We start from the raw sequence: 16,334 nt of genomic DNA, 5'->3' as shown, positions 1-16,334 counted from the left end.
TTATTATTATGATTATTATCATTATTATTATCATTATTATTATCATTATTATTATTATTATTATTATTATTATTATTATTATTATTATTATTATTATTATTATTATTATTATTATTATTATTATTATTATTATTATTATTATTATTATTATTATTATTATTATTATTATTATTATTATTATTATTATTATTATTATTATTATTATTATTATTATTATTATTATTATTATTATTATTATTATTATTATTATTATTATTATTATTATTATTATTATTATTATTATTATTATTATTATTATTATTATTATTATTATTATTATTATTATTATTATTATTATTATTATTATTATTATTATTATTATTATTATTATTATTATTATTATTATTATTATTATTATTATTATTATTATTATTATTATTATTATTATTATTATTATTATTATTATTATTATTATTATTATTATTATTATTATTATTATTATTATTATTATTATTATTATTATTATTATTATTATTATTATTATTATTATTATTATTATTATTATTATTATTATTATTATTATTATTATTATTATTATTATTATTGAAAATGTACCCAAAAAAAATTCAATGATTGTCTTTCCTCAACACTTAACTTGAAACCGCTCATATTTTAATCAAAACTAGTGAATTTTGTTAAGTATTTTAAATTGTGGTTTATGGTGTCATATATTTTTAAATGAAGTTCTTTTGTTAATGCGTATGACATACATATTATTTAGAGGGGATAAATAAATAAAATTAGTTTAATGCTTGCAGAGACATGAATTTTTTTCAACAACAAATTGGTAAATTTAACTTTTAGATTGAAATACACCACGATGCAAAACACATAATACAATTAACTTGTATATTAGATTGTTAATTTTATAGATATATATTTTTTTAATCACCGAATATTTTTATCACTACATCGAAAAAATGTTCTAAGTAATTAATCACCTTCAATTTACCATCATTTTATGTCCTAGTACGGAATACTCATCAATACACGCTACACTCATCAAGCTCATTTGATTTTAGAATATTTTTTTAAAATGTTCGTTAGTTGTAAAGGTTTGAAAAGAGAGATACATACCAACACATACCTGTATTATGATGTTGAAACAACGCAAGAGTTAAATTAAAAGTATAGACAACATACTTATTAACTAATATAAGGAATAGACTTTTTTGTGTGTGAATGGTTTAAGTAATAGATTCTTATAATAGCTTAAGTGGAAAAGCCTTGTAGAGTTAAACTTTTCTTCAAATAGGTGCCTATACCCTTTTAATCTAAATGCTTAACAGCAAGCATGTATGAGGGAAATGATTAGACTAAATATTAAATATTAATAGTAACAAACAAAAGCTATGAGGTGTTATCCACGACTTGATTAAAGACTATATTTTGTGTCGGTGAATGTTTTTATCATATCATTATACCTGCGTGCATTTCCTCTTCCAAGAATGCAATAACCCAATCATTCCATTCTGCATGTATAATAAAAAACGAAGAAAATGAATGACAAAACAAAATTCCTATTGTAATTTATTAGAAGTCACTCCCATCGATTTATCTCTACATTTTACCTAGATCATACTTCACATGAATGTAATAGGTGTAAGAATTCTATCATTTACATTATTAGTTGTGATTCATGTTGAGATCTCACTCTCGCTCTTATACTGAAGTTAACCATAACTCTAATACTATTTATTAGAGAGTAGAGGACCGAAAATATCGATAAACGTTCAGAATTTAAGAGATTTTCACATCACATATCCACTCATGACTTAAAGGTAATATAAGGTAATATATGTGTGAGTCATTTATTTTATAAGTCAACATTTCTTCCATTTCTAATCGGTGTGGGATTTAAACTTAAATCTCAACAATCCTTTTTATTTATTTTAGATTGGATCTAAGCCGATTCCATCATGCATCCGAGTTAAAGATCAGTCCTCTTCCTCGTTATTAGAGATAGGAATAGGTCAGTCCGGTCTACAGGGACCTCTTTAAGGTCAGGTCAGACCTATTTAGTAAAAAGGTTATGATTTTCTTTTTTAAAAGCTTATTTAATTAAATAGGTCAGAATTAGACTATTGAAAAATCTATGAAGCCTTATAAGTCGACCTATATATTCGTATATATTAAAAATAGGCTAAATATGTCGGCCTATATATGCATATATATTTAAAAATAGGCTAAATAGATCGATCTATATATGCATATATAGGCTGACCTATAAACCTTCATAGGTGAAATGGGCTATTTGAAAGGCTTAATGAAAAACAAACTTTTAAAGCGAACTGCTAACCTCGCCCTATGGGTTGGAAATACACCCTCTGAAAAATCGAAAATGTCCCTCAAATTCTGGAGATGCATCTCTTGACGCACCATATGTATTTCTCATACGCAATCAAATTGAGTAGCACCCCAATGTTGTTCAAAATTTGTTATGGAGACGCATCTCTGTAACAACTCAATGTAGACCACATACATTCCCTAGTAAAACATCTTATGTTGACAAGAATTGGTCTGGATATGCATCTCCGTTATCAAACCAGAAAAATTCGGGAGATGCATCTGTGTAACCACACCAAATATCAATTTCTACATTTTATTTAGAGATGCTCTGATGAATTTGGCGATATACGACTTTCTGTAAAATTTAAACCACCCATTTTTGGAATAATATGAAAATTACACATATAAGTTAATAAATCCAGAGTACACAATAAAATCAAAATTCAGAATGCAAAACAAAATATAACAGAAAATTATGCTCTTAATACAAAAACTATAAATTATTAAGTATGAAGAACTGCGCCCCGCTATTCCTATGTTGCCTCATATATTGCAATGCCTCCCTCATCATGGCATCTACAACTTCCCTCACTAATGAGCCATCCAGAAATAGTCTTCTATTTATACCCGTCGGTATGATCTCCACGATACGGTGACATCTAGACATCACATCAACAACATGATCATCCATAGCTTTCTCACCCTCTAGTATCTCCTGATAAGTTGGCCTAAGTGGATCTCCCTGGGTATATGGTTAGCATCAAAGGATGTGACACCCTGAAGTATCACCGGATGTAGCCGTGTACAACACTCAAGTCACTAGAAGTTGGGGTATTACGTGCCTCATATGGTACCATAAGAAAAAGATAATCATGAGACATGGTATCCATATCTCGGCGTCTTGTAGTCGGAGGAGCAGACTGTGAAGGGTCTTTGAGAAGATATTGTATGTAATCGAATTGTCTCATGAAACGCTCAGGCAAATGAGGATACGTCAAACATGAACTGCAATCCAACCAACCAGAGTAGAAGGCAATGTCGTTCACAGTGAAGGACATATGTGTTAAATTGTATATCCTCTACTACCATGCAATCAAGATACATTATGTATGAATGCATCTTCTGGTTCCCTCGGAGTGAGGCATATGCCATAGTACGTGGCAATTCTCAGTGTAGGTCGGCACATATGTCCTTCCAGATATGTGTGAAAAGTACTAGAGAATCCAATTTTGGAAATTGTAAGTTTAAATAATTAGCAAAAGATGCAAAAATGAACGTATATTTTAAGTATTACGAAAATGACACTAAATGATACATAAATATTACTGCCAAAAGTGTGATGGTGCTTGAAACCTATTTCTTCTTCCACATACAACATTCGCCTAATTTGGAGTACAGGTTTACTAAACAAGTACCCCCCAATTGTACTCATGGACCTGATCCAATTCATTAAAGTATCGCAGGTATACCACATCGACATATGTGGCACTCTTGTCCACTAAGATGGTTGTGCTAATTAAATACAATAGGTATGCTCCAATAGGGCATACTCTATGGTGTGCAACTTTCTCAACATCACCAATAGCTTGCTTTGCATTAAGGAAATGATGTATATACACCTTCTTCATGTATTGAAATCTATCATGATCCCCTCGAGACCATCATGGCTTTCTCTGGGTCATCTCCCATATATTATACCAATATCACCAGTGCCTCATCTTTGTCATCCTGTTGTGTTCTAAGAATCTCTTCCTGATCGGAAGATGGGGTAGGAACGAGATATCGTCTGGTGTGATAGACATCTCACCATGTGGGAGATGAAATGATGACGTCTATGAGTGTCATCTCTCTACAAACACATGCAACATACCGCAGTTAACCGTAACATAATTGGTACTGATCAAATCTCTCATCCCATATTGTTGTAACACATCCATAAACCATTGCTGATTAGGCACCTATAGAATCAAAATCTTTCGGCCATGGTTGATGAATTTTAAAGCATCATGGTCCTGCAACAAAAATAATTCTCTAGGCCGGGTGCCCAGGTCGGACGTGTCGAGCAATACTAAGAAGTAGAAGTCGAGCTACTGCTAAAGCATCTAAATCCAAAAGTCGTGATGATAGCCCGGAGCTATCATGGTCTGGTCGGGAACAGAGGGATCAATGGTCATAATACGTTACAATCCATTCATGGAGTCGATTACGCGTGATTAATGAAGACGTTACAAATACTTATGGACGGTTAGAATTTTTACGAAGCTAATTAACGGTCATTAGACCAAGGATTTTACTTTAAATAGGGGCTCCCATATGAGGGATAAGCAAGACATTCTTCTTAAGTGCACACATTCCATAATCGTGTCACCTGAATCCCCCAATCTATTCAATATCTTCCTCTGAGGCCTACGTCAGAGAGGAAGGTACCCTAAATAGTTGCGACCTCACCGGATTCGCTTCCCCGAGGTATTCCGAAAATGTTTTGTCGGAAAATGAAAACTTAGAAAAATAAAAACTTACCTAATGTAACTGGAGTTTGATGTTGAATGAGAGCTCTTTGATAATTTTGATGTTGATGGAAGAAGATTCGGAAGTGTCTTGAATGATCTTGAGCGAATGTGAGTTGAGAGATTTTGAGAGATGCGAGTTGGAGAGCTTGAGGGTTTTATGAGAAGTGACAAAGGAGAAAGGGCTATGGCGCCCATTTGATTAAGTATCGTCCGAAGATGCATCTCCAGAAGTAGGAAGTGCCCAATATAGACGTTGAAAGTTTTGCGAAGATGCATTTTCGTGTTTTTTTTAATGTAGCCTAAGGGACTGAATCTGAAACGTTTATCTTTTGGTTGTGCTTTGGATACATCCAGAGATTTATCTCCAAAATCTGGGGACATTTTTATTTTTTTCATAGGGTGTGGTAGCAATCCATAGTGTGCCTTTAGTAACCCTCGCTTTTAAATAAACTTTCAGACTAGACCAGACTTTTTAAAAGGTCAGGCCAGACTAAAAAATAAAATTTATAATAGACCATAGATCATACTCAAGCCTTTTAAATTTATCATAAATCAGACTCAAACCTTCTAAAATTTAACCTAACGTGACATATTTTCACCCTACTCATTATCTGCAATTTGCATAAGACAATTACAAAAATTGTGAAATTATAACTACAATCATAATTTCAATCATTTAGAAACATCTATATAAATATTGCGAAATTAAGGAAAAAATATGCATCTCATTCCAATACCTTCCACGCCACTACTTCTCTAATTGATTTGCATATCAAATATTTATATATACAACCTTATAATTTATCGATCAATAGTGTTCTTTAGCTTGCTCCTCGTCAATACAAACCATTCATCTCAATCCAGCTCTCAACCCATTAGTTAGGATTAGTAACCCTACAAATTTATTAGGTCAAAAAATTTGCTATGAGATTTTAGACACATCATTTGGGAAAATTGAATAGTGGTTCTCCTATTGTCTTCCATCTTATATTTGTCTAGCTGTTCTTCACATTATTCTCAATTCCCCAAAGGAAGCATAGCACGATATGAATTTAAGGTTCATGATTTTTCAAGATGCATCTTGAATTAAAGTAAAGGATGGACCCATAAGAGCAAATAAGTCAATATATTCCACCATGGTAACACTTTCAAAATCTTCATTGTCTCACTCAACTTTTCATATCAAATAAAGTCAAAATTTAAAGAGTTTGGTAACAAGCAAAAGGTATATCAACTATGATGACGAGTTTAAATTGCGTAGGCAAAAATAAACTTATGATTAATGATAACCCAAATAAGTAAGGCACATTGTTCATTACGCTATACCTGTTTAAATTGATTGTTGTTAAAGCTCATGTAAACATATTTATCTTTATTTGGGACCTTGATTATGGTACATAATTTACTTTTTTCTTCATAATTTGATTGATTAAGGTATTACTATTAATATATGATTTTTTGTTTCTCATTTTGATCACAATGAATACGGTAGGTAGAACCTAATATGTGACTTTACTTGTAATTTTCTACTTTCTTTTTTGACAAATGGAAATTTCTACTTTCATTTCTCACTTCCCAAACTTATACAATCTAGCGTTGAAATTTAACGTTTGAAATATTATCTCGTTTTGACCTATTCTTTGATCTCTTTTCTTGTTTCTTAAAATATAAAAAAATCCAGTAAATCAGCAAACATTGTTTAACTAAAAAAAAGTTATCATTTTTTTTTTTTTTACAAACCAAACTCATATTATATTATAGCATGTATTGTTAGTTGAAAGTGAATTTTTTTATAAGTTTCACATAACATAAAGAGAAGGAAAAATAAGGAGAGGGTTAGTAGAAATATAGAGAGAATGAATGGTAAACGGGTATCTCTTATCAGTTTAGTCTCGTCCTACAAGCTCTTGTATAAACACGGAGTTGGAGGAGTATAGTTGAGGGTACATGCACAAAATTTTAACCCGTCTGTAAAATAATGAGGGTGGAGTGGGTCTGCGAATATTGTATCTTTTAAAAGTTTAAAATGCAAATTTTATATTAATATCCGCGTCCGCAAAAACCCAACAAAAAAAGGACAGGAAAGATATTTTAGATGGTGCGAGCTTAGAACTTTGGTTCGCTCCACAAAAAAATAGAGTTGACAGACTTATTAGAGGGTGCGGACCTAGAACTTTAGACTCTGAAAAAATGCGTTTAAAACAGTCATGTCCAACGAGTCGGACCTCTTTTGTCACCCCTAATAGAGAGTTAGTTTTAGATTTCTTCACCCCCAACAACTCTTGCCTTGTGGGTGTAATGGAGTTTGAGTTGTTGTCATTCATAAGAGAACTTGCAGTTTCAGTATAAAAATTATAGTCGAGATGATTTGCAATTTCCTCTTTATTAAAATTGTAATATTTTTGTGAATTGTATTTTTGTTAAAATAAAATTATTTTTTTGTGGGATTTTTTTTGCATGCATGATATTTAATTCTTTTTCTAACAAGCGGTCAAGAGGTTGACTGCTTGTATCGTAAGTCCATCTGATAAGGTAGTGGTCAGACAATGTGTCTTGTTGAAGTATCTCTTTGATGTGATCAAAATGTCAACGATGATACAAAAATATATGAATGAAAGAACTTCCACTAGAGAGAAAACATATAAATGGGTAGAATCACATTTAATGGAAGATTATTGTAATACAAATAGAAGTTAGAAGTTTCACATTGCTTAAAAAAGTGGAGATTAAATCCTTTATAAGTAAAGGAACTAGTAAACCTTAGAGTTTTTTATGTATATGATATGTCTCTCAATTATGTTGTTACTCTTGATTCAATATGGTGTCACTCTCACTTATCAAACTTACATATTTTAATATCTTAGTGTCTAAAGTGAATTAAATCAATCATAATGTTAAATTGATAATTACTATTGATTAAATTAAATATAAAAAAAATCATATAATCTTAAAACTATTTGATATCTCATCCCGATACTGATATGTATTGAATTCTAGACCAACAACTTTACACATTTGACACAACTAGTAAATATGAGTTGAGTTACTTTATTCATCCATCAAAATAGTTTGTTTTAAGGTATAATAAGTTATTTATAACATATTTAAATATCTAACTACTAAAATATATATCAATAGATTTCTAAAATATTTTAAACTTTTTATTACTACTAAAATATTTACTTAATATAAATCTAAGGTTGTTATAATGACAACCTTACACCACTAGAAAAACATTAATTAACGTCGGTTTAGCGTCGTCGGGCCTTGGATAAAACATTGGAAGCTAAATAGTAGTGTCGGCAAAAGAGAAGCCGAAGCTACGTAGCGTCCGCGAAACCGAGATAAAATGGACACTTAAACCACTGACGTTGCGTTTTTAAAAACATAAAAATTTAATTTAGTGTTGCACAAGCCGACTCTAAAGTCAAGAAATAAAAGTCAACAATTTAATTTTTAAAAACTTTTTTTTTAATACTAGAGTCGGTAGGACCGACACAAAGTAATTTAATTGAACACACTACAATTTAAATTAAATACTATTTAAAAATATTTTGCTACTTAGAGTCGGTTAGACCTACGCTATCTAAAAAAATCATTAGTTAAAAAATATATACGAAAATAGAGTTAGTTAGTGTGGGAACAGCCGACGCTATTAGAGTAAGTGTCGGTGGCCTACTCTAAAATAGGTGGCTAAAAAGGCATTTTCTAGTAGTGTTAGACAAAACCCTAATCTCATTTAATGTGTCATCCTCACAAAAATCTCCTAATTTAAAAATCTTCACATCTAAACAAAATAATTCATTATTTAAAAAAAAATACATTTTACTTACGAATAATATATTACATATAACAACCTTGGAGTAGAACTCTGAAGCTAAATACCTTAAAGAATATAAACCTATAGCCTGCTGCTCAATAGTTTATAAGCTCTACTCCAAGGTGTTAACTTCTAGACTTGCCAAGGTCATAGGGTCCATCATTCATTGGGCACAATCAAGCTGCTTTCATTCCAGGGCAGCAAATACACAAACATATCCTATTAGCTTATGAACTCATTAGAGGCTACACTAGGAAACATGGTAGTCCTAGATGCATGATTCAGCTGGATTTGCAGAAAGTTAATGATATGCTTAATTGGAAAGCTTTAGATACCATTCTCCATGAGATAGGAATCCCCACCCAATTTGTGAAGTAGATTATGAATGGTGTTAATTACCACTGTCACTTACAGATACAATATTAATGGTGGCCACTCCAAGTTGATGAAAGCTGAAAGGGGCATAAGACAGGGTGATCCCATATCACCTTATCTTTTTGTTATTGTTATGGAATACATGAGCATGCTGCTTCACCAGATGCAATTGAACCCAAACTATAACCATCATTCTAAATGTGAGAAGTTAGAACTCACCCATCTAACCTTTGCTGATGATATCCTTCTTTTTGCTAGAGGAGATATAGGATCTGTTAAACTGATGTATCAAACTCTGCAGGTGTACTCTCTGATTCCACAGGTCTTGTTGTAAACCCCTCGAAATTCCAAGTCTATATGGGAGCTATTAATGAGATTACTAAGCAACAGATCCTCAATGTGACTGGTTTTAAGGAAGGGAAGCTACCCTTCAGGTATCTTGGAGTGCCCTTAACCTGTAAGAAGCTATCAGTGGCTCATTACCTTCCCCTCATTGATAAAATTCTAAACAGGCTGCAACACTGGAGCTCAAGACTTCTGAGTCATGCATGCAGGATGCAATTGGTGAAAGCTGTGGGATTTGCAATAGCTAACTATTGGCTGCAATATTTTCCCATACCAAAAAGTGTACTTCAGAAAATCCAGAGTGCTTGTAAAACATTTATATGGACTGGTGGCACTTCTCCTAGCAGGAAAAGTTCCGTTTCTTGGAAGACTATGTGTAAGCCCCGAGTCAAGGGTGGACTGAATATTCTGGACCTGGACAGTTGGAACACAATAACCATGATGAAACTATTGTGGGATCTGAGAAAGAAAACCGTCTGCCTCTGGGTGAAATGGATGAGTATGTATTTCTTAAAAGGTAAGGACCCCATGAGTATGGTTGCAAACAACAATTCTTCATGGATAAGCAAAGGAATCCTAAATGCTAGGCATGTTATCCCTGAGGTGCAGAGTTGTTGGGACAAGAGCATAAATGGCAACAAGTTCAGAATGGGGGAATTCTACAAAGGACTGATGAGTCAGGCTACTAATGTGGATTTGCGCAGTATTCTTGAGGGTAACATAGCCAGGCCTCGAGCTGTTTTTTATCTATGGCTTGCTTGTCATAAAAGACTAGCTACAAAGACTAGGCTGAAGAAATTTGGGGTGGTGATAGACTCCAAATGTTGTTTCTTCCAGGAAGAAGAAACCTTAGACCACCTTCTCTTTGGTTGTGAGCCCATGAAGTACATATGGACTAAAGTGTTGCAGTGGATTCATGTGGACAGACACCCCCGATAGTGGCCGATTAAGATGAGTTGGATAACAAAATACTACAAAGAAAAAGGAAGGAAATGTGGTATTATGAAACTGGCAATTGTTGAGACTACCTACTTCTGCTGGAAGTATAGAAATGATACTTGCTTTGGTCATACATATGATAGAGATATAGTTATAAATAACATTAAAGACACCATTATCCATAGGGGATGGTATAATAGGAAGTATAGAGATTACATAGCCAAACTCATGATGTAAGAGCCTTATTAGGTTGGATCCTTAGTGATCACCTTTGTATTATGTGTTTTTGAATTAATCTAATTTTTATTGATTCAAAAAATATATATTACATATAACTATAATATTTATTATAATTGCAAATATTTCTTCAACTTACATTATTTATAATTCAATAAATTAGAAACAAACTAATTTTTCATGTAAAACCCTTAGTTAAAAAAAAGATATTAAGAAATTTCATAATCCTAAATTTTTATACGGAACAAAAATATATTCTATAAGTATTGACTATTTACTAAAAAGTGATATTTTTGTTCTCAAAATAAAAGGTGATTTTTTATTTATAATTAATTAAATATTGGCTATAATTACTTGATATATTTCCTTAATTTATTTAAAATTAAATATTTTATATTATTTTTCAGTTTAACTATGATCACTCGTTTTCTAAAATAAACTATAGCTATAAACTCATTAATTGTATAAATAAAAAAATTTTAAATATGAAAATTATTGGTTACAATATTTATGACAATCAAAAGAAAATAAAAACAAAAATCTATAAATTATATTTTTCCCATATTAATTATAATTACTTGAGATATTTCATGAATTAATTTAAATATAAATATTTTATATTATATTATTGTTTAGTTTAACTTTGACACTCATTTTCTTAAAAAAAAAAAAAAACTATAACCATTAACTCATTAATTGTATTAATAAAAACATTTAAATATCAAATTTATCAGTTAAACTATTTATTGAAATTTATTCTATTAAAAATTTTAATAAATCATTATAATAATAAAAAAAATTAAAAATTGTAATGATAAAAATCATTATTTTTTCCTTTCTTCGCAGTATTACAACTTTTTCAAAAAAAAAAAATAAGAAGCAAATAAAATTAACTAAAAATAAAAATATAAAATAAACAAATTGTTCTTAAAAGCCTTAGCTAGAAGAAAAGTGTTAAAAATTTTACACTTTTTTCTATTCTATTTGTATATAATATTTATAAATAAATATTTAAAATAATATTTAATTTTAAAAATTAAAATTTAATAATTTAATATGTAATATTTTGATGTTATAAACTCAAAATTTTATTATAATTGCAGTGACATATTTCTTCAACTTACGTTATTTATAACTTTATAAATTAAAAACAAACAAATTATTCATGTAAAACTTTAGCTAAAAAAATAAGTATTAAAATTTTCTCAAATAAATATTAAAATGTAATAGTTTAATATCTTAATGCAATTATAATAAAATATTTATTATAATCGCATTGAGATATTTCTTCAACTTATGTGATTTATAACTTTATAAATTAAAAACAATCAAATTGTTCATATAAAAACTTAGCTAAAAAATAAGTATTAAATTTTTTTCATAAAATATATTAAATTCTTTTTAAATAAGAAAATTAAGCTAGAAACACTTAAGACATGCTCCTCAACAGATCTAAGTTGGGGAGGTTTGATAAAAGGCATTTCAACCGAAAGTTCTTCAAGATTAAGGCTGGAAGCAAGACCTCCCTCACCCTCTAGGTGCGGCGGAGGTAAAACATCATCTATCATGGTCCAACCAGGTGAAACCCGGACTTCCACTTATACTGAGGGAGAAGTAATCTGAACGTGCAGCCTGGCGGTGTATCGAAACTAGAAGCTCTTCTATTAGATAAAGTATTTGGAATACTAGCTATAAGAGAGGCAACTTTGGAGAACTCTTTTCATATACCTCATTTCTTCTTCGCTTTTCATCGCATATGTATAACCAATCAATGATAAGTCAAAAAAGGAATTATTCAAGCAAACATTAAAAAAAATTCATATTTCCATGTCACATACCAAAGGTGGCCTTCTTTTGCTTCTCGATTATAGCATCCAACAACCTAGAGTCTCAATGAATCTTTTCAACCATTTCCTCGACGTCGCATCAGGTGGAACGATACTGCCAACATACCTAAAATCCTTGTAGAAGGTCACTAGTTTCCTCTTCAAGTATAACTTTTCTTGGGATATGTCTTCCTCCTTGTAAATGTAAGATCCGATCCTCGTCGAGAAATGACTCTGACTTGAGAACTTGCGGAATAAATCCTTACACAGAGGTGAAGGTGTAGGTTCTAGTGTACAAGTCTTCATATGAGACTCTTCATTAAGGGGGTAACCAAAAAGAAGTGATCCTTTAAATGCTTCATTATATCAAAATAAATTTCAAAAAATTTCGAGTCTTCCTTGATGAAATTAGACCCAAACCACGCTCATCATTCATCGTATTTCTTTTAGTCTTGAAGAGATGGAAGAACAGAGTCACGATCGGTTTATCCCATTTATATTCATACTAATTTTGAAAAACCTTGACAAACGCCCAACTCACTAGATGTAGTTGTGAAGACGGTGATCATCAACTGGTTCATAATATTGATCTCAAAGTCATTAAATGGAAGACAAAAGCCAATGAGAGATTATAAACACTCATGAAAGGGAATGATACACTAATCATATTTGCTACATATCCTCTTATCTCCATATGATTGAAACATTTCCTAGTCGGAAAAAACCTACGTCGATTGAGGCATATCTAAACCACCATCGCAGGTGAAATAGAAGACAATTTCTAATGTTTCCTAGTCTACCCAGTTGTCTAAGATATATTTCTTCCTCTTCCTAGTCATAATTGATGACATCTCCATAACAAGAAGCCCTACGAAGAAGAAACTGAAACAACATAAGATAGAATAAGTGAACAATTTTAAACAGAGACTCATGCCAGAAAGTGTCAACAACAGAAGAAATCTCTCAAAAGAGAAACATAGGTATCAAAGCTCACTACCCAAGAAACCCTATAAAAAGAAGAAGACATTGAATTTATCTTAAGAAGATGGATCAATCGATCATGAATGCCAAGTGCCAACGAGTGAATATCTTGTTGAGTTGGAACAAAAGCTAAAACAAGGAAGCTCGCAAGAAAGAATGACAAAAGAGGTTGAAAAGAATTCTTTTGCGGGTCGCTTATGGTAGAAAAAGAGGGAAAATTATGCTTCAGGAACCTCTTATATGTGTCTCTTCCATTAAAGATTGTAGGATTCACCACGCACTACCGATGGTTAGGATTTCATTAAAAACTATTCAAAGTACTTGAGCACTCTTGAAAATAGGGAACATCATCTCCAGCTAGCCATAGATACGCATCATTCATTACCAACAAAAATGTTACCTATTATAATTAAATACACCTGTTCCTAATGATAATGCTGTTCCATCAAAGACTTTTAGTCTCTCAGACCAAGCGATCGGGTTAAGGCAAGTATTGTAAACCCTCACGCTACAAAGCAGAGATAATGACTCGGGGGAGATTGTTATAGAACGTCCACAAGGCCCAAGACAAAAGGCCCAATGATACATCAGAAACAATAGACTATGCATAACAGGTAAATATTTTCTTACCTAGAAGCAGGAAATTCGATCCACTAGAGCTTTGTTGACTGCCAGATTACTATGACGACTGACCATGATTTACGTCTCAATCCACGCTTTCTGTTGTTAGCCATTTATCAGGTATTCAAATTCATCCTCACTCACACACCACTTTTCATTCTCTTACTGAATTGAGGTTAAAGTGATAACCTTGCATGTCAACTACTCCATACCGCATCGGAAGTTCAGGTCCACCACAACAACCTTTTATCATCATTGATCGATTAATTCTAATTCCACCACATAAAACTATCGTTTTATATTAAAATATATATAAATTATAATTCATTTTATACTTTCAATACAAAACTTAAGATTTATAAATGTTATATTTATTATTTGTTAATCTTCCTTCATCTAATTATTTAAATTTTTTCTTATGTTTTGTAAAGTTATACATAACATTTTCTATACAAACTAATTAAATTTTTAAACGATGTGAAATAATTAAAATATTATATAATTTAAAATAGAGCGATTATCTAATATAATCAAATCACTATTATAAATAGGAGCAACACTTATTTGATTACAAACCTAAATAAAGCTTATTTAGATACATACAAGTGAAAGAAAATAGTTAAATATCATATTTTTTGAAATATTTAAATAATATATTTTTATGAGTGTCTGTTTAAATAAATTTTGTTATATATTCTATTATAAACTCAAACAAAATTTATTTAAGAAACACTCATAGTTACACATTATTAAATATTTTAAAAATCTATAGTACTTAATTATTTTTTCTATCATATGCTTTTCATGTTGGCGTGTGTGTTTAAATAAGTTTTATATATGCTTGTGACTCTACATGGGAGTTAGAAATACAATTTAGGGTACATCTTTCCTAGATTTTATAGTATAAGACAAAATATTAAATTTTCCTTATTTACAACTACCTCAAGTTAATGTTTTTAAATTAAACAAAAACTACATTATTTAAATTTTTTTATTATTGTAAGCAAAAACTACATGATAGTATTAAATAAGAGTATAAATGAGTCGTTATTTTTGTTTATATGGTAACTAAAATTTATTATACTTTTTATAGGTTGTACCAAAATAACATACACCTACACAATATTTACACCTTAAAATTTTTTATAATGACACGAAAACCAATGCATAAATAAAATTATTAAAAAAACAAATGATACATATAACGGTATTTAATAATACTGTGTGGTTGTAATATTATGTATATGTTTAAGTTTTGTTTGCGAGTTTAGAAGGGAGAGGAACGAAAAGCATCTGAAAACAAATAATATAAAAAAATATAAAAAAATATTTGACATTTTTTAAAAAATAATAATTTTGCTTACAATAATAAAAGAGTCATTATAATTATTAAATTCTTAATTTTTAAAATAATATAATAACGATATTTAGAAATTTTTTGTAAACCCTCTAAAACTCTTCTTCCATATAATTTTTAAATTCTCCATATTAAAAGATTTTTAGTGTTATAAATAAACTTAAACCTTTCAAAATCCTCACCCAAAATCTTTCTATTCTTTTCCCTTATTTTTTTTTTTAAATCCTAACCTCCTTATTTCTCTAAATTGACAGACAAAACCTTAAAGTTTTTTATTTTTTATTTATTGTGTTACCAGATAAAAAGAGAGTACTCTCTCTGTCCCAAAATATAAGAGAAATTCTCTTTTTTGATTCATTGAATAATTAATGTATCTGGTCTATATACAGACCAGATACATTAATTATTCAATGAATCTAAAAAGTGAATTTTTCTTATAATTTGGGACGGACGGAGTACTATCCTACTACTATAAATTTCTCTAAAATAAAAGTTGAATTCAATTTCAACTTCCACTATCTTACCATTAAAGTTGAATTGCGAACAGAAACCAAAGTTTAACACCACCAATTCATCACTTTACTTTGTAGTAAAACAAGGTAACCAACATTTGACTGTATCCTATTCCTAGACCACCCCTCCGTTACTTTTTTCTCCAACACCACCCAATGTCTTTTACAACATTTTTTAGAACAAGAAAAAACACCATTAATCAATTTGTAAAACTCAAAAGAAACATGTGAGAGTAATGTTCCAATAACCTCATTAACATTCTTAGATAATGCCATTCCAAATCTTAAAACAAGCAAATCCACAGTATTTTTCCTTGGACTGTTTTGACCTTCATGATTTGGGGGTTACTTAACGGACAAAACAAACCAATTACGTTCCGTAATATCAGAAATCATGAAAACACATTTGGGTCCTACATGTTTAGTTTAATCACACTATTTACCCCTCTCTTAAATCCCTTTATATACAACCCTTCTAAACTC

General features: G+C 30.5%; 1 protein-coding gene across 1 annotated transcript; it reads left to right on the top strand.

The window, feature by feature from the left end:
* The first annotated feature begins 9,043 nt into the window (after positions 1–9,043).
* LOC131627878 (uncharacterized) lies at positions 9,044–10,317 on the top strand. The gene is made up of 2 exons (XM_058898751.1): positions 9,044–9,233; positions 9,335–10,317. Exons 1-2 carry the CDS (start codon positions 9,044–9,046, stop codon positions 10,315–10,317), a joined length of 1,173 nt encoding a protein of 390 aa, XP_058754734.1.
* Positions 10,318–16,334: the final 6,017 nt, after the last annotated feature.

Source organism: Vicia villosa, linkage group LG1 (genome assembly GCF_029867415.1).
Source record: "Vicia villosa cultivar HV-30 ecotype Madison, WI linkage group LG1, Vvil1.0, whole genome shotgun sequence".
Classification (NCBI taxonomy): domain Eukaryota; kingdom Viridiplantae; phylum Streptophyta; class Magnoliopsida; order Fabales; family Fabaceae; genus Vicia; species Vicia villosa.
This window is presented reverse-complemented; position numbering and strand designations above follow the sequence as displayed.